Consider the following 12,215-nt stretch of genomic DNA (forward strand, 5'->3'; position numbering starts at 1 on the left):
AGCTAATATCAGTTTGGTGTAATTAATTAGTAGGATGTTTTTTACCGCTTACCTTGGAAAAAATAGGTTTCAATTTGCAGTATATAAAGTGATTGAAAATTTGATGAAATCGGTGCAACAAGGGGAAAAGTAAATGATGAAACTAGAAAAAAATTCAAGATAAGGATTCTGTGAAATGCTCAATCTTTGGTCCGAGATCTTTCCTGTTTGTGCTCGACAACGTATTCGTTGTTCTGTGTGCAAATTAAAGAAGTTTAATCACTCAAAACAATTTTACAAAACTTTCTTACAAGATGCCGGGTTCATAATTTCCTACTAGCCTAGACAGCGGTTTACTGTACTTTTGGACCTACTAACGACCTATCGAGGGTATTCGATGCGTTTACATTTGCTGATGGTGTTGCGAAAATGCGCAAGAGTAGATTATTGGCTCCTAGAGTGAAACGACATATTAAAGCCTCTACTCGAACAGACAAGTAAGAATTCAGAGGTCAAGAAAATAATCATGAACGAAATTTATTATACGGGAAATATCCTAACGGAAAGGCTTAAAAGACTTTAAATGTACTCCCACAAGCAGGCATTAACTAGGGTTGGCGAAAAAGGAGTCTTAGAACAATAGGAACAAAATGATGTAATTTATTTCTTTCTGCTTTTTTTTTAATTGTCTTTAATTCACCTGTGGAGGGGCAATGTGGTCCTCACCAGGCGACCCAGGCCCAAAATAATCGCTCGGAACTAACAATCTGTGTTTACTTTTTCTTCGGCGCGAGCTCTAGGCCTCGCACATAGTTCCGTGGAATCTTGTACGTTTCTGAAAGATCAGGTAAAATGTGGACAAAAGCAAATCGACAAGGAATTATTCAGCCGAATTATTTCGAAACAACAGAAATTTCGGTGTATAGGGAAGTAACATAAAAATTATGATTTGTCTGTGGCACAAAAACACGTAGGGATGATATAATTTCGCAATGGCGGATGATAACTGATAGGCTCACTGCAGTGAAGTTTAGGATGCAAAATAGAGAGCCAGTTAAGATAGGTGATAATGTCCTTATGCGAAATATGAAAAAAATGTTGAGTCGGTTAATATAAGTAAACAAAACGCCTTGATTAGAATATATACCAACTAGCGCGAGAAGAGAACATTAATAAACATAGCAATTATTAAGACCTTATTATGTGTTTGAATAATAACCATATGATTTTAATCTCCTCAACCCGCTTTTTAAATGAGTTTCATAACATAGCATCGGTGTAAGATCCGAATTTGATGATTAAAATAGTATTTATGTAAGATCAATAAACTACCTCCATAGACACAACCTTTACGGTCTAGTTATTGGTACCAAGAGATGTTAGAGGATTTTTTATGATAGCCAGTAATACCCATCAAAGAAGTACAATATCAAATTAGTGGAACGATTTACATTGTTACTCTAAATCACTTTTTGATAGCGGCGAGAGTGCGTTGGCTCCTAAGAGATGTTAGAAGATGTTTTTAAGCTCGTTGCGTATGTATAACGCAATATGCGCAAATTATTGCGCCCAATCACGTTATCGTAATACAAAATAGAGCGCACATTTTAAGTCGATGCTTTGTTAATGTCACGACAAAATATAGAATGTTAGAGATTTATTTAGGATAATAAACGAAGGCAATATAATCTATGACTTTTCAACCTTTTGTGTTATCGTTTTTAAAAAAGCGTGATCTTTAATCCCCTAAACCATTGTTGAAAGCTGTTTAATAAGAAGAGCTACTGCGATGTTATCAAGGAACGATCAGTTTCTTACCTAATAACAGTTTGCCAACAAAAAGAACTTGGTTTCCTTGGATCAGCACCTGTTGCCATCCTTTGTTATTTGCCCTAATTGGAGAAACGGTTGTTGAGGCAGATACCCCGATCTGTACTTGGTGGGCGAAGTGCGCGGGATCGATACCGAATGTCTCAAACCCGTGAATTAAGGTCACCTGTTTAATTAGAAATAAGAATATATTACAATGCCCTTTTGGAAAAAATCACGAATGTGTTGCCTTTATTAAGTATCAGAACTTGGGGTTGATGTATTTTAGCTTAACTTCGTCCTAAGCGAACCTTGCTCTTTAAGAATTCGCGAAGCTTAAACCCATCTCGATAAAAGCTGGGATGCTAGTAAGGCAGCTGTCATCAATCAGTAGTAAATAAGTTATCAGCAAAATATCTTTAGCAAAATTTTTCCAACAGGAGATATGATGAGAAGAATAGTAAATAACGGGTAAACGTTTAGACGTTACGTAACCATAAACGCGCACAACAGACGGCTTCCATGTTCATGTTTAAAAAGATTTCAGGACAAAAAGCTATGATGCACTCCAAGCTACAAACGCCAAGCGGAAATGAAAAAAATCGAATGTTGTTTTCTTAAACAACAAAACCTTAATCTACAAGCATGATCAGAACGATTTTTTAGATCTGCTGCTACAATGGGCTATTTATTTGAATACCTTTTTGTTGCCACACCTCGTGGCAACAGAGATAGTGATGGGCTCAATCGCTCCTTTCTTTATAATCGGCTCCCTGTTGGGCACGCGGATCTCGTACGCTGACTGACACTTTGAAAGAATCCTACATTTTTATGATAGACAGTAATACCCGACAAAGAAGTACAATATCAAATTAGTGGAACGATTTACATTGTTACTGTAAATCACTTTTTGATAGCGGCGAGAGTGCGTTGGCTCCTAAAATGCCCGGTAACCCCCTAGCATTGACCACACGTCTTTAAAATTCTTTCACTAGCATAGCTTGAAAAGAAAACATGTTCTGTAAATTCGGAAGCGAGTCTGTTCAAAGAAAAACTTTTCTTTAAGTACAGTTATTGAAATAGTAAAAGTTCAAGCTGAGGATATATTTATGAATATATACATATAGTTAAATTGCCAGTCAAAGTCCTACAGATTTAATAACCACACTATGAAAACTACCTTTTTGAAATTTAACAACACATTGCTCCCATCTCGTAACAACAAAATAGATTACAAAGGCTTTGCCTGATGTTCCGCGGCAATGTTTAAGGCGTAAACATTTTTTTGGCCAAAAAAACTATTTCTATTTGTACAGTTAATTATATATAGGCTTTCGAAGGATAGCTGTACCTTCTATTGAGAGTCTCCCAGGTAACCTGTGTGTCATACTCATTCTTGGCAAGTACGACTCGGGCGAGTATTGGTTCCAGTTGGACAATCCTGAAGAGGGTCAGTAAGAGCAATAAATGATAGAACAGTAGAACAGAGAATCAGTAGCCAAGAGATAACAGTATACTTAGCCTTGTTCGTATGTTTTTGAATATCCGTCTAGAAACATAGGATACCCAACAAACAATGTGTCAATTAATTACACAAACTTAAAGAACACGCATGGCATTTATTGTTGCTTCATGACATTTACGCGTCCACAGCAATGAAAATTGCGAAAAACGTTCTGTTGACTAAAATAATAAGGAAAAGAAAACTAAGTTTTAAGGGTTAAAAAAGAAAACCGAGGGTTTGCGAACGTGCTACGTTGTGCTAGTTACCGTTTGTCCGCTGTTTGTAAATTATTTTCCTGGACGTACTGCTTGATTTGGAGTCGGATATCTTCCAGTGTAATTATAGAACCTTTCCTACAAGGACAATATACATTGATTATTAATACTTCATTTGGATCGGTTTCTTTAATTATTATAGCTCTTGTAATTATAACGCTCATTCTAGTCGCAGTTCCATCGCCAATTAAATTTACTGCTGATGCGCACTCGAATTCAGTCGTGTGTTGTAAAAAAAATACCAGACAAATTTTATTTTTGTTTGTATAACATATAATGTGATTGTTTACGTCATTCTGGGACGAATATGATTCGCGCCGATTACAGCCGTTAGTCTAAAGTCCTTAATTGCGGCTATCGGTTTTCCGCCGGAACTGTGAAGTAACGGTCAGATGAGCTGACGTCTGTGAGTATATATAAAAAGGACGAACTATAGTTCGACTCGTTTAAGTTAATGAGCTCAATCATATGAAAACATCAATGTAGTGCTAATAATCTAGTGAAGAGTCGGGTTACTGGCACGACACAGAAAAGAGGGAAAATATTCCTCCTAACCCTTCAGTAATGAAGAAGAAAAACACAAGAATCATCAAATAGAGATATAACAATGTAAAAAAGCGCACATTACTATGGTTTGATGGCTCCAACCTTTATTGATTTAAAATTTTTTTTCTTTGCAAATTTTGTTTTTAATAGCAGCAGCTAAAACCAATGTATAGTGCTTTTTGCCTCTTTGGTATGCAGTAAGAAGTTCACTAAGTGCAGTTTTCGCAGTCGCTTTCATAAACGAAGAGCATTAATTTGCTAACAGTTGCTTTGCAATGCCATTTGCCTTCTTCGACATGCCAAAACGTTAAAATAAATGTAAACGAGTCTGTCGTCCAAGTCACAAATAGTAGATAGATAAGGTGATTTGATCTTAATCAATATTTCTATGGAAAGCCATTTGCAGTCTGCACGGATTTGTCAAAGCGACAGGGTTATTTGTATTTGTCTTCGCTTGTGGTTCTATAAATAGCCTAGACAGCTCGGCCATATGCTTTTTCGTGGGGATTCATCGCAACTACATCTTCAAATTGAATAAAGCCGTTTTTGTTCATTATTGTATTGCATGGTGAAACTCCAGTTAAGTAACTTAAGTGGAGTCAATGCAGAATATACATTTGTAAGTAAACTGTTTCCAAGGGATTCGAACAGAAGAATGTCAGAAAAGCGGATGAAAAGCACAGAGGGATGCCAGCATTAGAGGCATTAAAGGCAAGGCTTGTATTACAAATGGAGACCTTTGTCCTACACAATCGCTCAACGGTTGCGGAAGAATGAGTTGCTCAATTAATTGCTGTTGCGGTCCTTATCTGAATAGCCTGAATAAGGTCGAATAGTCCGGAAAGGGACTGGTGCAGGAAAAGGAAAAGGTGCAGGAAACCCATAATGATATACGAATATGTCGGATATCCTTCCGACAAATGGAAATGACTTGGTTAATAAATCTTGCGGGATCTTAATGATTATCATTGATATTCTGGATGGTAATCTGTTGATCTGCTCCTTTTAATCTTTTCCTGGAGCCGTGATGTTACTATTTTCCTGATGAACGGGAGCGTACGTTATTCGGTGATATGGAGAAAAAATCTTTTGGGATCCCACAAATATCAGCGGTTGTTCTGTACCCGTTCCGTTTGGCCTATTATGGGGCTTCTTAAAAGTGCCCCTTATTTTTCTGAGGCGGTATAGACGAAATCGCTGCCGATTGGTAGAAATGTTGGTGTTTATAAGAACTTAAACCTACTTCATATTGATCGTGGTGACCAAGTACCTTATTAAATTCATAACTACTTTTTGCTCTTGTCAGAGAAGCTGATGTTGATCCCGGAAAAAATAACTGCTATAGTTGCCATATGACTGCGGCTCTTTATAAGCATTTCCTTGATATGTGTATGGGTCATATACATAACGACGATATTCGTAATTCTGAACCCGGCAGTAATTATTTAGATAATGTCCCGTAATCAGTGGACTCGTAGGTGTTATTGTCTTTCTGGCATCATGGCTCATTGCATTCGTCGGCACAGCAGTACCTACCCCAGGGCAATAGTATTTTTTTACAGCCAGCTGCATCGATTAAACATTCAACTGCGGATGGTGTCCGGCTAGCGCGGTTTTTGCGTGTGCACGAGCACTGAGGATAGCGCCTATTCAGCGGAACATGGATAGGGTTTAAAATAGGTCTAGATAGGACAGCTATTCCGTTATACATCTCGATGCACATTTGTTCGTTTGGGTTTGTAGCTCACTGGAATTCATAACAAATCATAACTACTGCTAGTAGTCATATAGGCTTGATATACTGAGACAGATTTCATGACACCAAGATGGTGGCAGATAGCACGATGCTCATCTCAGCAAAGTTCCTCCGTGTCACATGCTGAAGGTTTACAACGGAGGCAACCCATGCCGAGAAGTTCGCTCTAACATAATATGCAGTAAATATACATAAAGCAATTGTTGTAAATTAAAAATAACCTACACCGCAAGACACGCGTTATGAAGCTGGGACGTACTTAGCGACGTAGCCCAAACTCGAACCATCGCTAACTTCGCTTATCGAAAAAACGGTTAGTGCAACAATAGTCGAGAAGTGTGTAATCTCAAAAGGCGATTGCTTCTTCCCCATGTCGATTCACCTGAGTAGAAAGTCCCGAGTTAGACCTCGCATTTCATTGATACGATTGAATTAACTGCCATATTGGATAACATAGCTAAAACACGCTTTTGACTCATATTACATAAACGTTTCTCTATTAATTAGACAACGTTATATTTACATAGAAAACCAGACAAACTTAACTCACCTAATATTTCAGGTTCCTCCAGTAGATAAATTACCCACACATTTGATACAAATTTTCAAAGTACAAAGACATAGTAACTTAAAAAATAATTGTTGCTGAATTGCCATTCCTGAGACAACCAATACTCAACCATTTGCTTAACCGTAAAATTCATAAAATTCACTATTTGATTAAATCACATATCTGATGTGGCTATTTGGCAGATAGGTAATCGGTACGTCGCTGTTATTGGTTGATTAAAATTTTTGCCCATTTTGTAGCAAAAATGTTCAAGTCATAATATGTAAGCTGCTTTTATGTAAGTAAACTAATCAAATATAAAAAAAAAAGCCGATAACTGTGAGCGATAACGGTCATACCATAAGACCGAGTCTCAATCATAAATCCAATGTGCCAATAGGGTAGTGCAATGGATTTCGATTTAGCATGAATCCGGCAAAAATCAACCCGCATCTAGTCATCGATCAAGCGATTAAAATCAACGCAAAATCAGCCACTTTTTTCGCAGAGTTGCTTAACCAGGTTGCCAGCCAGAGCCTCTTTTGTTATATTGCACGGTTAGCTAGAAGAACATAGGAGCTAATATTGATAAATGGCAGTAATCTGTAGGTGAAGAGGCACGAGAGAATTATGCATGGAGAATTATGTATTTGTGATCACAGCTTCCGAGCATCACTGGCTTACCCCAATAGAGCTGAATAAGCACTTCACAGTTTTTTTTTTTGTTAGTAACAAAAAGTCCCTGACTCGAGGGGCGATAATAGAAGATATATAGAAATTATCAACATATATATATCTGCAAATTATGAGTAGAATGCTGCGTTTAAATTAAGAACCCTTTACGCCTTCTTTCCATAAACAAAAACGGATATGTCAACGGAAATTAAATATAATTACTATTCAATTTTACAATTTACATTTAGGCAATTGCAGCTTCAAATCGGGACCTAACCTATTCATTAAGCATTTTAAAAATATTCTTTCTTTATTCCATAAAATTACTTTTCACTAGCAGTTATACGTCTATTTCTACAATATCTACGCGATATTGCTAGGTGTAAACTCGCTAAAATTTCGCTCTGGTACGCCATACACAACGAATTCTAGCGAAATTTTGGACTGACAGAGGGCCCAAAGTACATACGATTGTCCGGATCAAATAAGCTCAAAACAGCTAGAGAGTTCAAAATGGACAAACAAGAAACAAGAGAATTCTTAAACTAATTATTGGAGGTCATCTGCACAACCTACTTGGCAGTTGATTGTCTACTATCTAAAATGACTGTTAATTTATATATCAAAAACGTAGGTGTGTACAAGTCTTTTTCAGATTTCTCAGAAGCCGAATAAAACAGAAATTAATGTAATCCGTTGATGTTAGAAAAAAGAATGAAGTTTTTTGATCATTCTGCTGACCGTAAAGCTATTATCGAATCTTTTTTCACTTGGGTTTGCCCAGCGCAGGATGATTCGATAATAAGCAATTTTGGCTCAAATTACAAAAACGACGCACTGTTATTCGTCATTGTCAAAATCTCATTTTCTCAAAGCGACTGGCTTTAATAATTTCAGGAGTAACCGATGAATGCATATATGTTACGACAAATAATCCGCCAAACTTTTCCCTAATTTGACCGCAATATATATATATAAACACAGTTTATAGTAACGAAGATAAGACGAACGATTATGTACAAACTTGGGACCAATCATTATCTATATTCAGTTTATTTATTTTCGAACTTTTGAAAAATACTCACATGTATCCCTTAATGATTGGTAATACTTCGGCAGTAACAAGAAAAATTTGTCGAATTTCGGGCATTTGGTATGAAGATGATTCTCCTGTCGAACTGACCTCCTTTGTCTTTGGATGGAATTCTGGTTTTAAGTGAAGTGAAGACAGAAGCTCCTCGTTGATGCCTGTTATCTGTTATTACGACATGTGTATACACCTTAGTTTGTTAAGCAACACATTTAATTAATATATTTGTTATTGGAATATGACATCTGTTGTCCGTCCCTATAAACAATGAAGAAGAGATAAGCAATGCGCAGAAGAAATAATTACTAAAAACGGAGCTTCAAAAAAAGGATATTTAACTCTTTTAGTTGTGTACATATTTTGACCTTCTTGTCGTTTGCAGAATTTCACCTAAATAACTATTGAAAAAAATTTAATTTTTCAGAATAAAAGACACAGCCTGCCAGTTTGGCCAATCGCGTCAAGAATTACTGGACTTTACAAAACAGAGTTCAGAAAGTTTAAGTCATACGAAACATGAAGTTATCGTATCTCCTAAAAACTAAAACAGACATTCTAAGACAGATTAAAGTGCAAAGCAGGCATGCATCATTATATATTTGAGTGTTTCAAATGCGATGGCGGGCCAATCGCGTCAAGAATTACTGGACTTTACAAAACAGAGTTCAGAAAGTTTAAGTCATACGAAACATGAAGTTATCGTATCTCCTAAAAACTAAAACAGACATTCTAAGACAGATTAAAGTGCAAAGCAGGCATGCATCATTATATATTTGAGTGTTTCAAATGCGATGTCCGGTTCCGCCATAAGTATAGCTTTAGGATAGTTTTACATTTGCTAATTTACTCACCATTTCAACTCCCTTCTTTTCCTCTTTTATCGTTATGTAATTAAGCGCTTCCATTTCAGCCAAAAATTTCGACACCTTCTTAAATGAACTCTTCTTAATTTCAACAGTCTGTAATTAACAGTCGATTAGAGATTTATGGACATTGCGAGCACGCTCGTAAATTTACGCTAGAAGCTGGTCATTAGTCAAATTTTACCACAGGAGTAGATTAAAACATAAATAACGAGTGCATCTTATTACGACGCTTTTTAATTGAAAATTACTTTTTTTTCAACTTCTTTCGTTGGCACACACGTTATGCTTAAATGCGCATTGAGTAATGATCCTTCTAAGGATATTATACACACAAGGAAAATGTAACCATTGTCGTTTACGTAATAATCTATACAGCCACTGGTTTAGTCGAACCACATCTCCACAAATTGGAGTTGTATTAAGGCACAATGGTTTTTTACGCATATAAAAAACAAAGCTGTTTCCTCGTTAGAGCCGCAATTTTTTTCGCTCACTTTTTCTTTTTCTGAATAAATCTGTTGCGAACAAAAGAAGCTTTAGTAACTTGGATTCTAGAAATTAAGAAGTTGTTCTATGATAAAACCTTCAGTAGTCCGTTATTAAAATTACACAACCCGGTTGTAATTTTGCTCTTGGTGTATCCAATTCAGCGGTTCACTCCTAGTCATCGATTTGCATTACCTTATAATAATAATCATATCAATGTATGTCTCAAATGACAATAATTAATATCGCCATTGTCGCATGCCATACCAACCTGTCCATCAGGCGCACATGCCATTACATAGTTGGAATAAAAAATGCTAGTCAAAATTGGTAGCTGGATATGTTTATGCGAACTCTTTAGCGCCGAGAGAAAGCACTCTTTCAACAAATCATCCATTCGCTCCTGTGGATCTCGGGGTTCATTAATTCTCATCTCTTCAAGCGCTTTTCCCAGTTCCTTGTCATCTTCCGCCGGGACCTAACCAAGGCAAGGCATAAATGATATTACAACCCTCTGCGACCAAGTGATGATCAGCATCCTTATGCACTATAGGCAAACTCTAGCTAGTGATTGAAGGGCATGTATCTTTGCTCGACTATCTGCTTTCGACGGTAAACGGTGACGTTAAAAACAAGTTTCTTGATTCAAAGTGCTAACCTGTTCTTCTTTGTTTTCCTTGGTTTCTCCATTATCTCCTGCGACGTTATCGTCACATGATTCTTTTTTATCACCATCTGGCTCAGTCTCTTCGACGTCTTCGTCACTGCTAAGAACTGGCTTTTCTTCATCGCCGAGGTCGTGCTTAAAGTCAATGGCCGTCTTCGAACCCATTTCCCACAGATGATCCCCATATATTTGTACAACCTGTAGCGTACGTGACGTAGTTAAATGTATACCAAAAGGAAGAATCGTTTGTTGTCTTTCGTTTAGTGAATAGTGCTAAAGTCAACACTAGCACTGCTTCTCTGGCGCCAATGTAAGCAATGGTCCAGAACAGACATTTCATAAAATTTCGGAACGACAGCTCGAGGCCACGACTACCGAAATAAACTACAACAAAGCTAGTATTTCCTTTCTTAAACGTTAAGGAGAATCTTTCGCCGAATGATTGAAATACTGCTGAAAAGAAGTGCCAGCTAGGTGAGTAAGTTTGGCCTGCAACTCTTACCTGTACAGCCTTGCCTTTCTGGTTCGTCACGAGTTCTTTGCCACTTATCAGCATTACGCCAATAGCTACCGCTTGAGAGCATCCGACGACACGGATCTGTACAACATCTCCCTTCTGAACTCATCATATGAAAAGCATTTAGAATACACAAAGACAAAGGTATCTTTAACCCAGAGTTCCATAGATAAACAAGAATTGATTCCGCCTAAAGCTGATTAAGGTAGTCGATTATATACCTACAATTGATATTATAACTGTGGCTAGCATTCGATATTTAAAAAAAAAAAAACAGCCTAGGGAATTCATCTCATTCGTACCTTTTTGTTATCAAATAATAAAATTACAGACTTACTGAAAGGCCCATATAAGCATCACGGTTTTCGTCCCGAACTACCACACCAGGAATCATTAGGTCCGCGCCATTGGAAAGTTTACGAATGACCGCTTCCCACGTAAGCAGTACTGGTACAGCAGATGGGGCTTTCCATATGGCGTACACTGTTAAGAACCATTTGGATAGGTACTCGAAGACCACGGGGTCAGCGTTTATTGAATAGACCTGGAGTACACCGTTTTTAAGTAGTTAAGAATGCGCAGAAGTCACATTATCGCTAAAGCAAAACCTTTTAATACGCCTCTAGGATAAGGTGTTAAATCAACATAAGAAAATTGCACATTTACCTAATATAGAACTAGATTATTATGTCATTCTTACAGCGCAGTCGTTTACATGCATAATGACCCCGTTATGTTGATAAAATAATATATTTTGTTGCTAAAGAAATTTGATGTTTGGATAACTTCGCTACACCTAGCTAAGTATCTGAAAATCCTGTAGTACTATACAGCGACAGCATTGTGAACTAAATTTGTTCCGCGTTTAACTTTGCTAATTATCCTAAAATCTAACAATTCGTTCCAAGGTGGCATGCTTGAAAAGTTCCTACGACTCACTTGCACAATCTCTCCCCTGTGGCAAACAAGCTTTGTCTGTGTAACCTGGTTCTCTTTTGACGTGAGAGGATATGCCTGAGGATCAACCGTCGCAGGAAAACATCGTTCAAGATTGCTGCGAAACTTCTTGCTGGAAACATTTCGAATCGAAAGTACACGAACTTGATTAACGAACCGGCTACAAAACTAAGTTTTTACGAAGAGAAAGGGATTATTAATACAACTAAGCCGCGCTTTTCTTTTTACTGCCACAGCTTCTGTCAACGGACACTATATGCCCACAAAGGCGTACAAGACACCGAAGGCACGGGAAAGTCAAGCTTGTTTTATTATACGTACTATCAGGCACTGGAACATCAAGCTTATTGTATCATACATCCTATATAGACACGCGGTGCATGAATCTACTTCGCACATGTACTGCTCTTTTGAACGACGCTCTTCATAAATCCACTTTATGAACCCATAAAATAATAAAATGGTATCAAATATATCAAACAAGCACTTTGACGTCAGTTGCTATAAACCCACGTGAGTGAATTTCATATGATTACAC

At 37.3% G+C, this 12,215-nt stretch overlaps 1 protein-coding gene across 3 annotated transcripts in view; it reads right to left on the minus strand.

The window, feature by feature from the left end:
* Positions 1–616: 616 nt before the first annotated feature.
* The window catches only part of eIF2D (eukaryotic translation initiation factor 2D), a 16,251-nt gene continuing 4,652 nt past the window's right edge, over positions 617–12,215 (minus strand). For 2 of the 3 annotated variants that reach the window (XM_086970682.1, XM_022842845.2), the window contains exons 2-13: positions 11,660–11,789; positions 11,058–11,264; positions 10,706–10,819; positions 10,195–10,401; positions 9,808–10,014; positions 9,036–9,143; positions 8,180–8,349; positions 3,559–3,645; positions 3,140–3,229; positions 2,489–2,609; positions 1,798–1,975; positions 617–814 (exon numbers count right to left, since the gene is read on the minus strand). In XM_086970682.1, the coding sequence (XP_086826808.1) occupies positions 753–814; positions 1,798–1,975; positions 2,489–2,609; positions 3,140–3,229; positions 3,559–3,645; positions 8,180–8,349; positions 9,036–9,143; positions 9,808–10,014; positions 10,195–10,401; positions 10,706–10,819; positions 11,058–11,264; positions 11,660–11,789 (1,681 nt within the window). In that variant the 3' untranslated portion in view covers positions 617–752. The remainder of the gene's footprint in view (positions 815–1,797; positions 1,976–2,488; positions 2,610–3,139; positions 3,230–3,558; positions 3,646–8,179; positions 8,350–9,035; positions 9,144–9,807; positions 10,015–10,194; positions 10,402–10,705; positions 10,820–11,057; positions 11,265–11,659; positions 11,790–12,215) is intronic. The other variant, XM_086970683.1, reaches the window with a different exon arrangement.

This window comes from Varroa jacobsoni, unplaced genomic scaffold (genome assembly GCF_002532875.2).
Source record: "Varroa jacobsoni isolate VJ856 unplaced genomic scaffold, vjacob_1.0 scaffold_1019, whole genome shotgun sequence".
Lineage (NCBI taxonomy): Eukaryota > Metazoa > Arthropoda > Arachnida > Mesostigmata > Varroidae > Varroa > Varroa jacobsoni.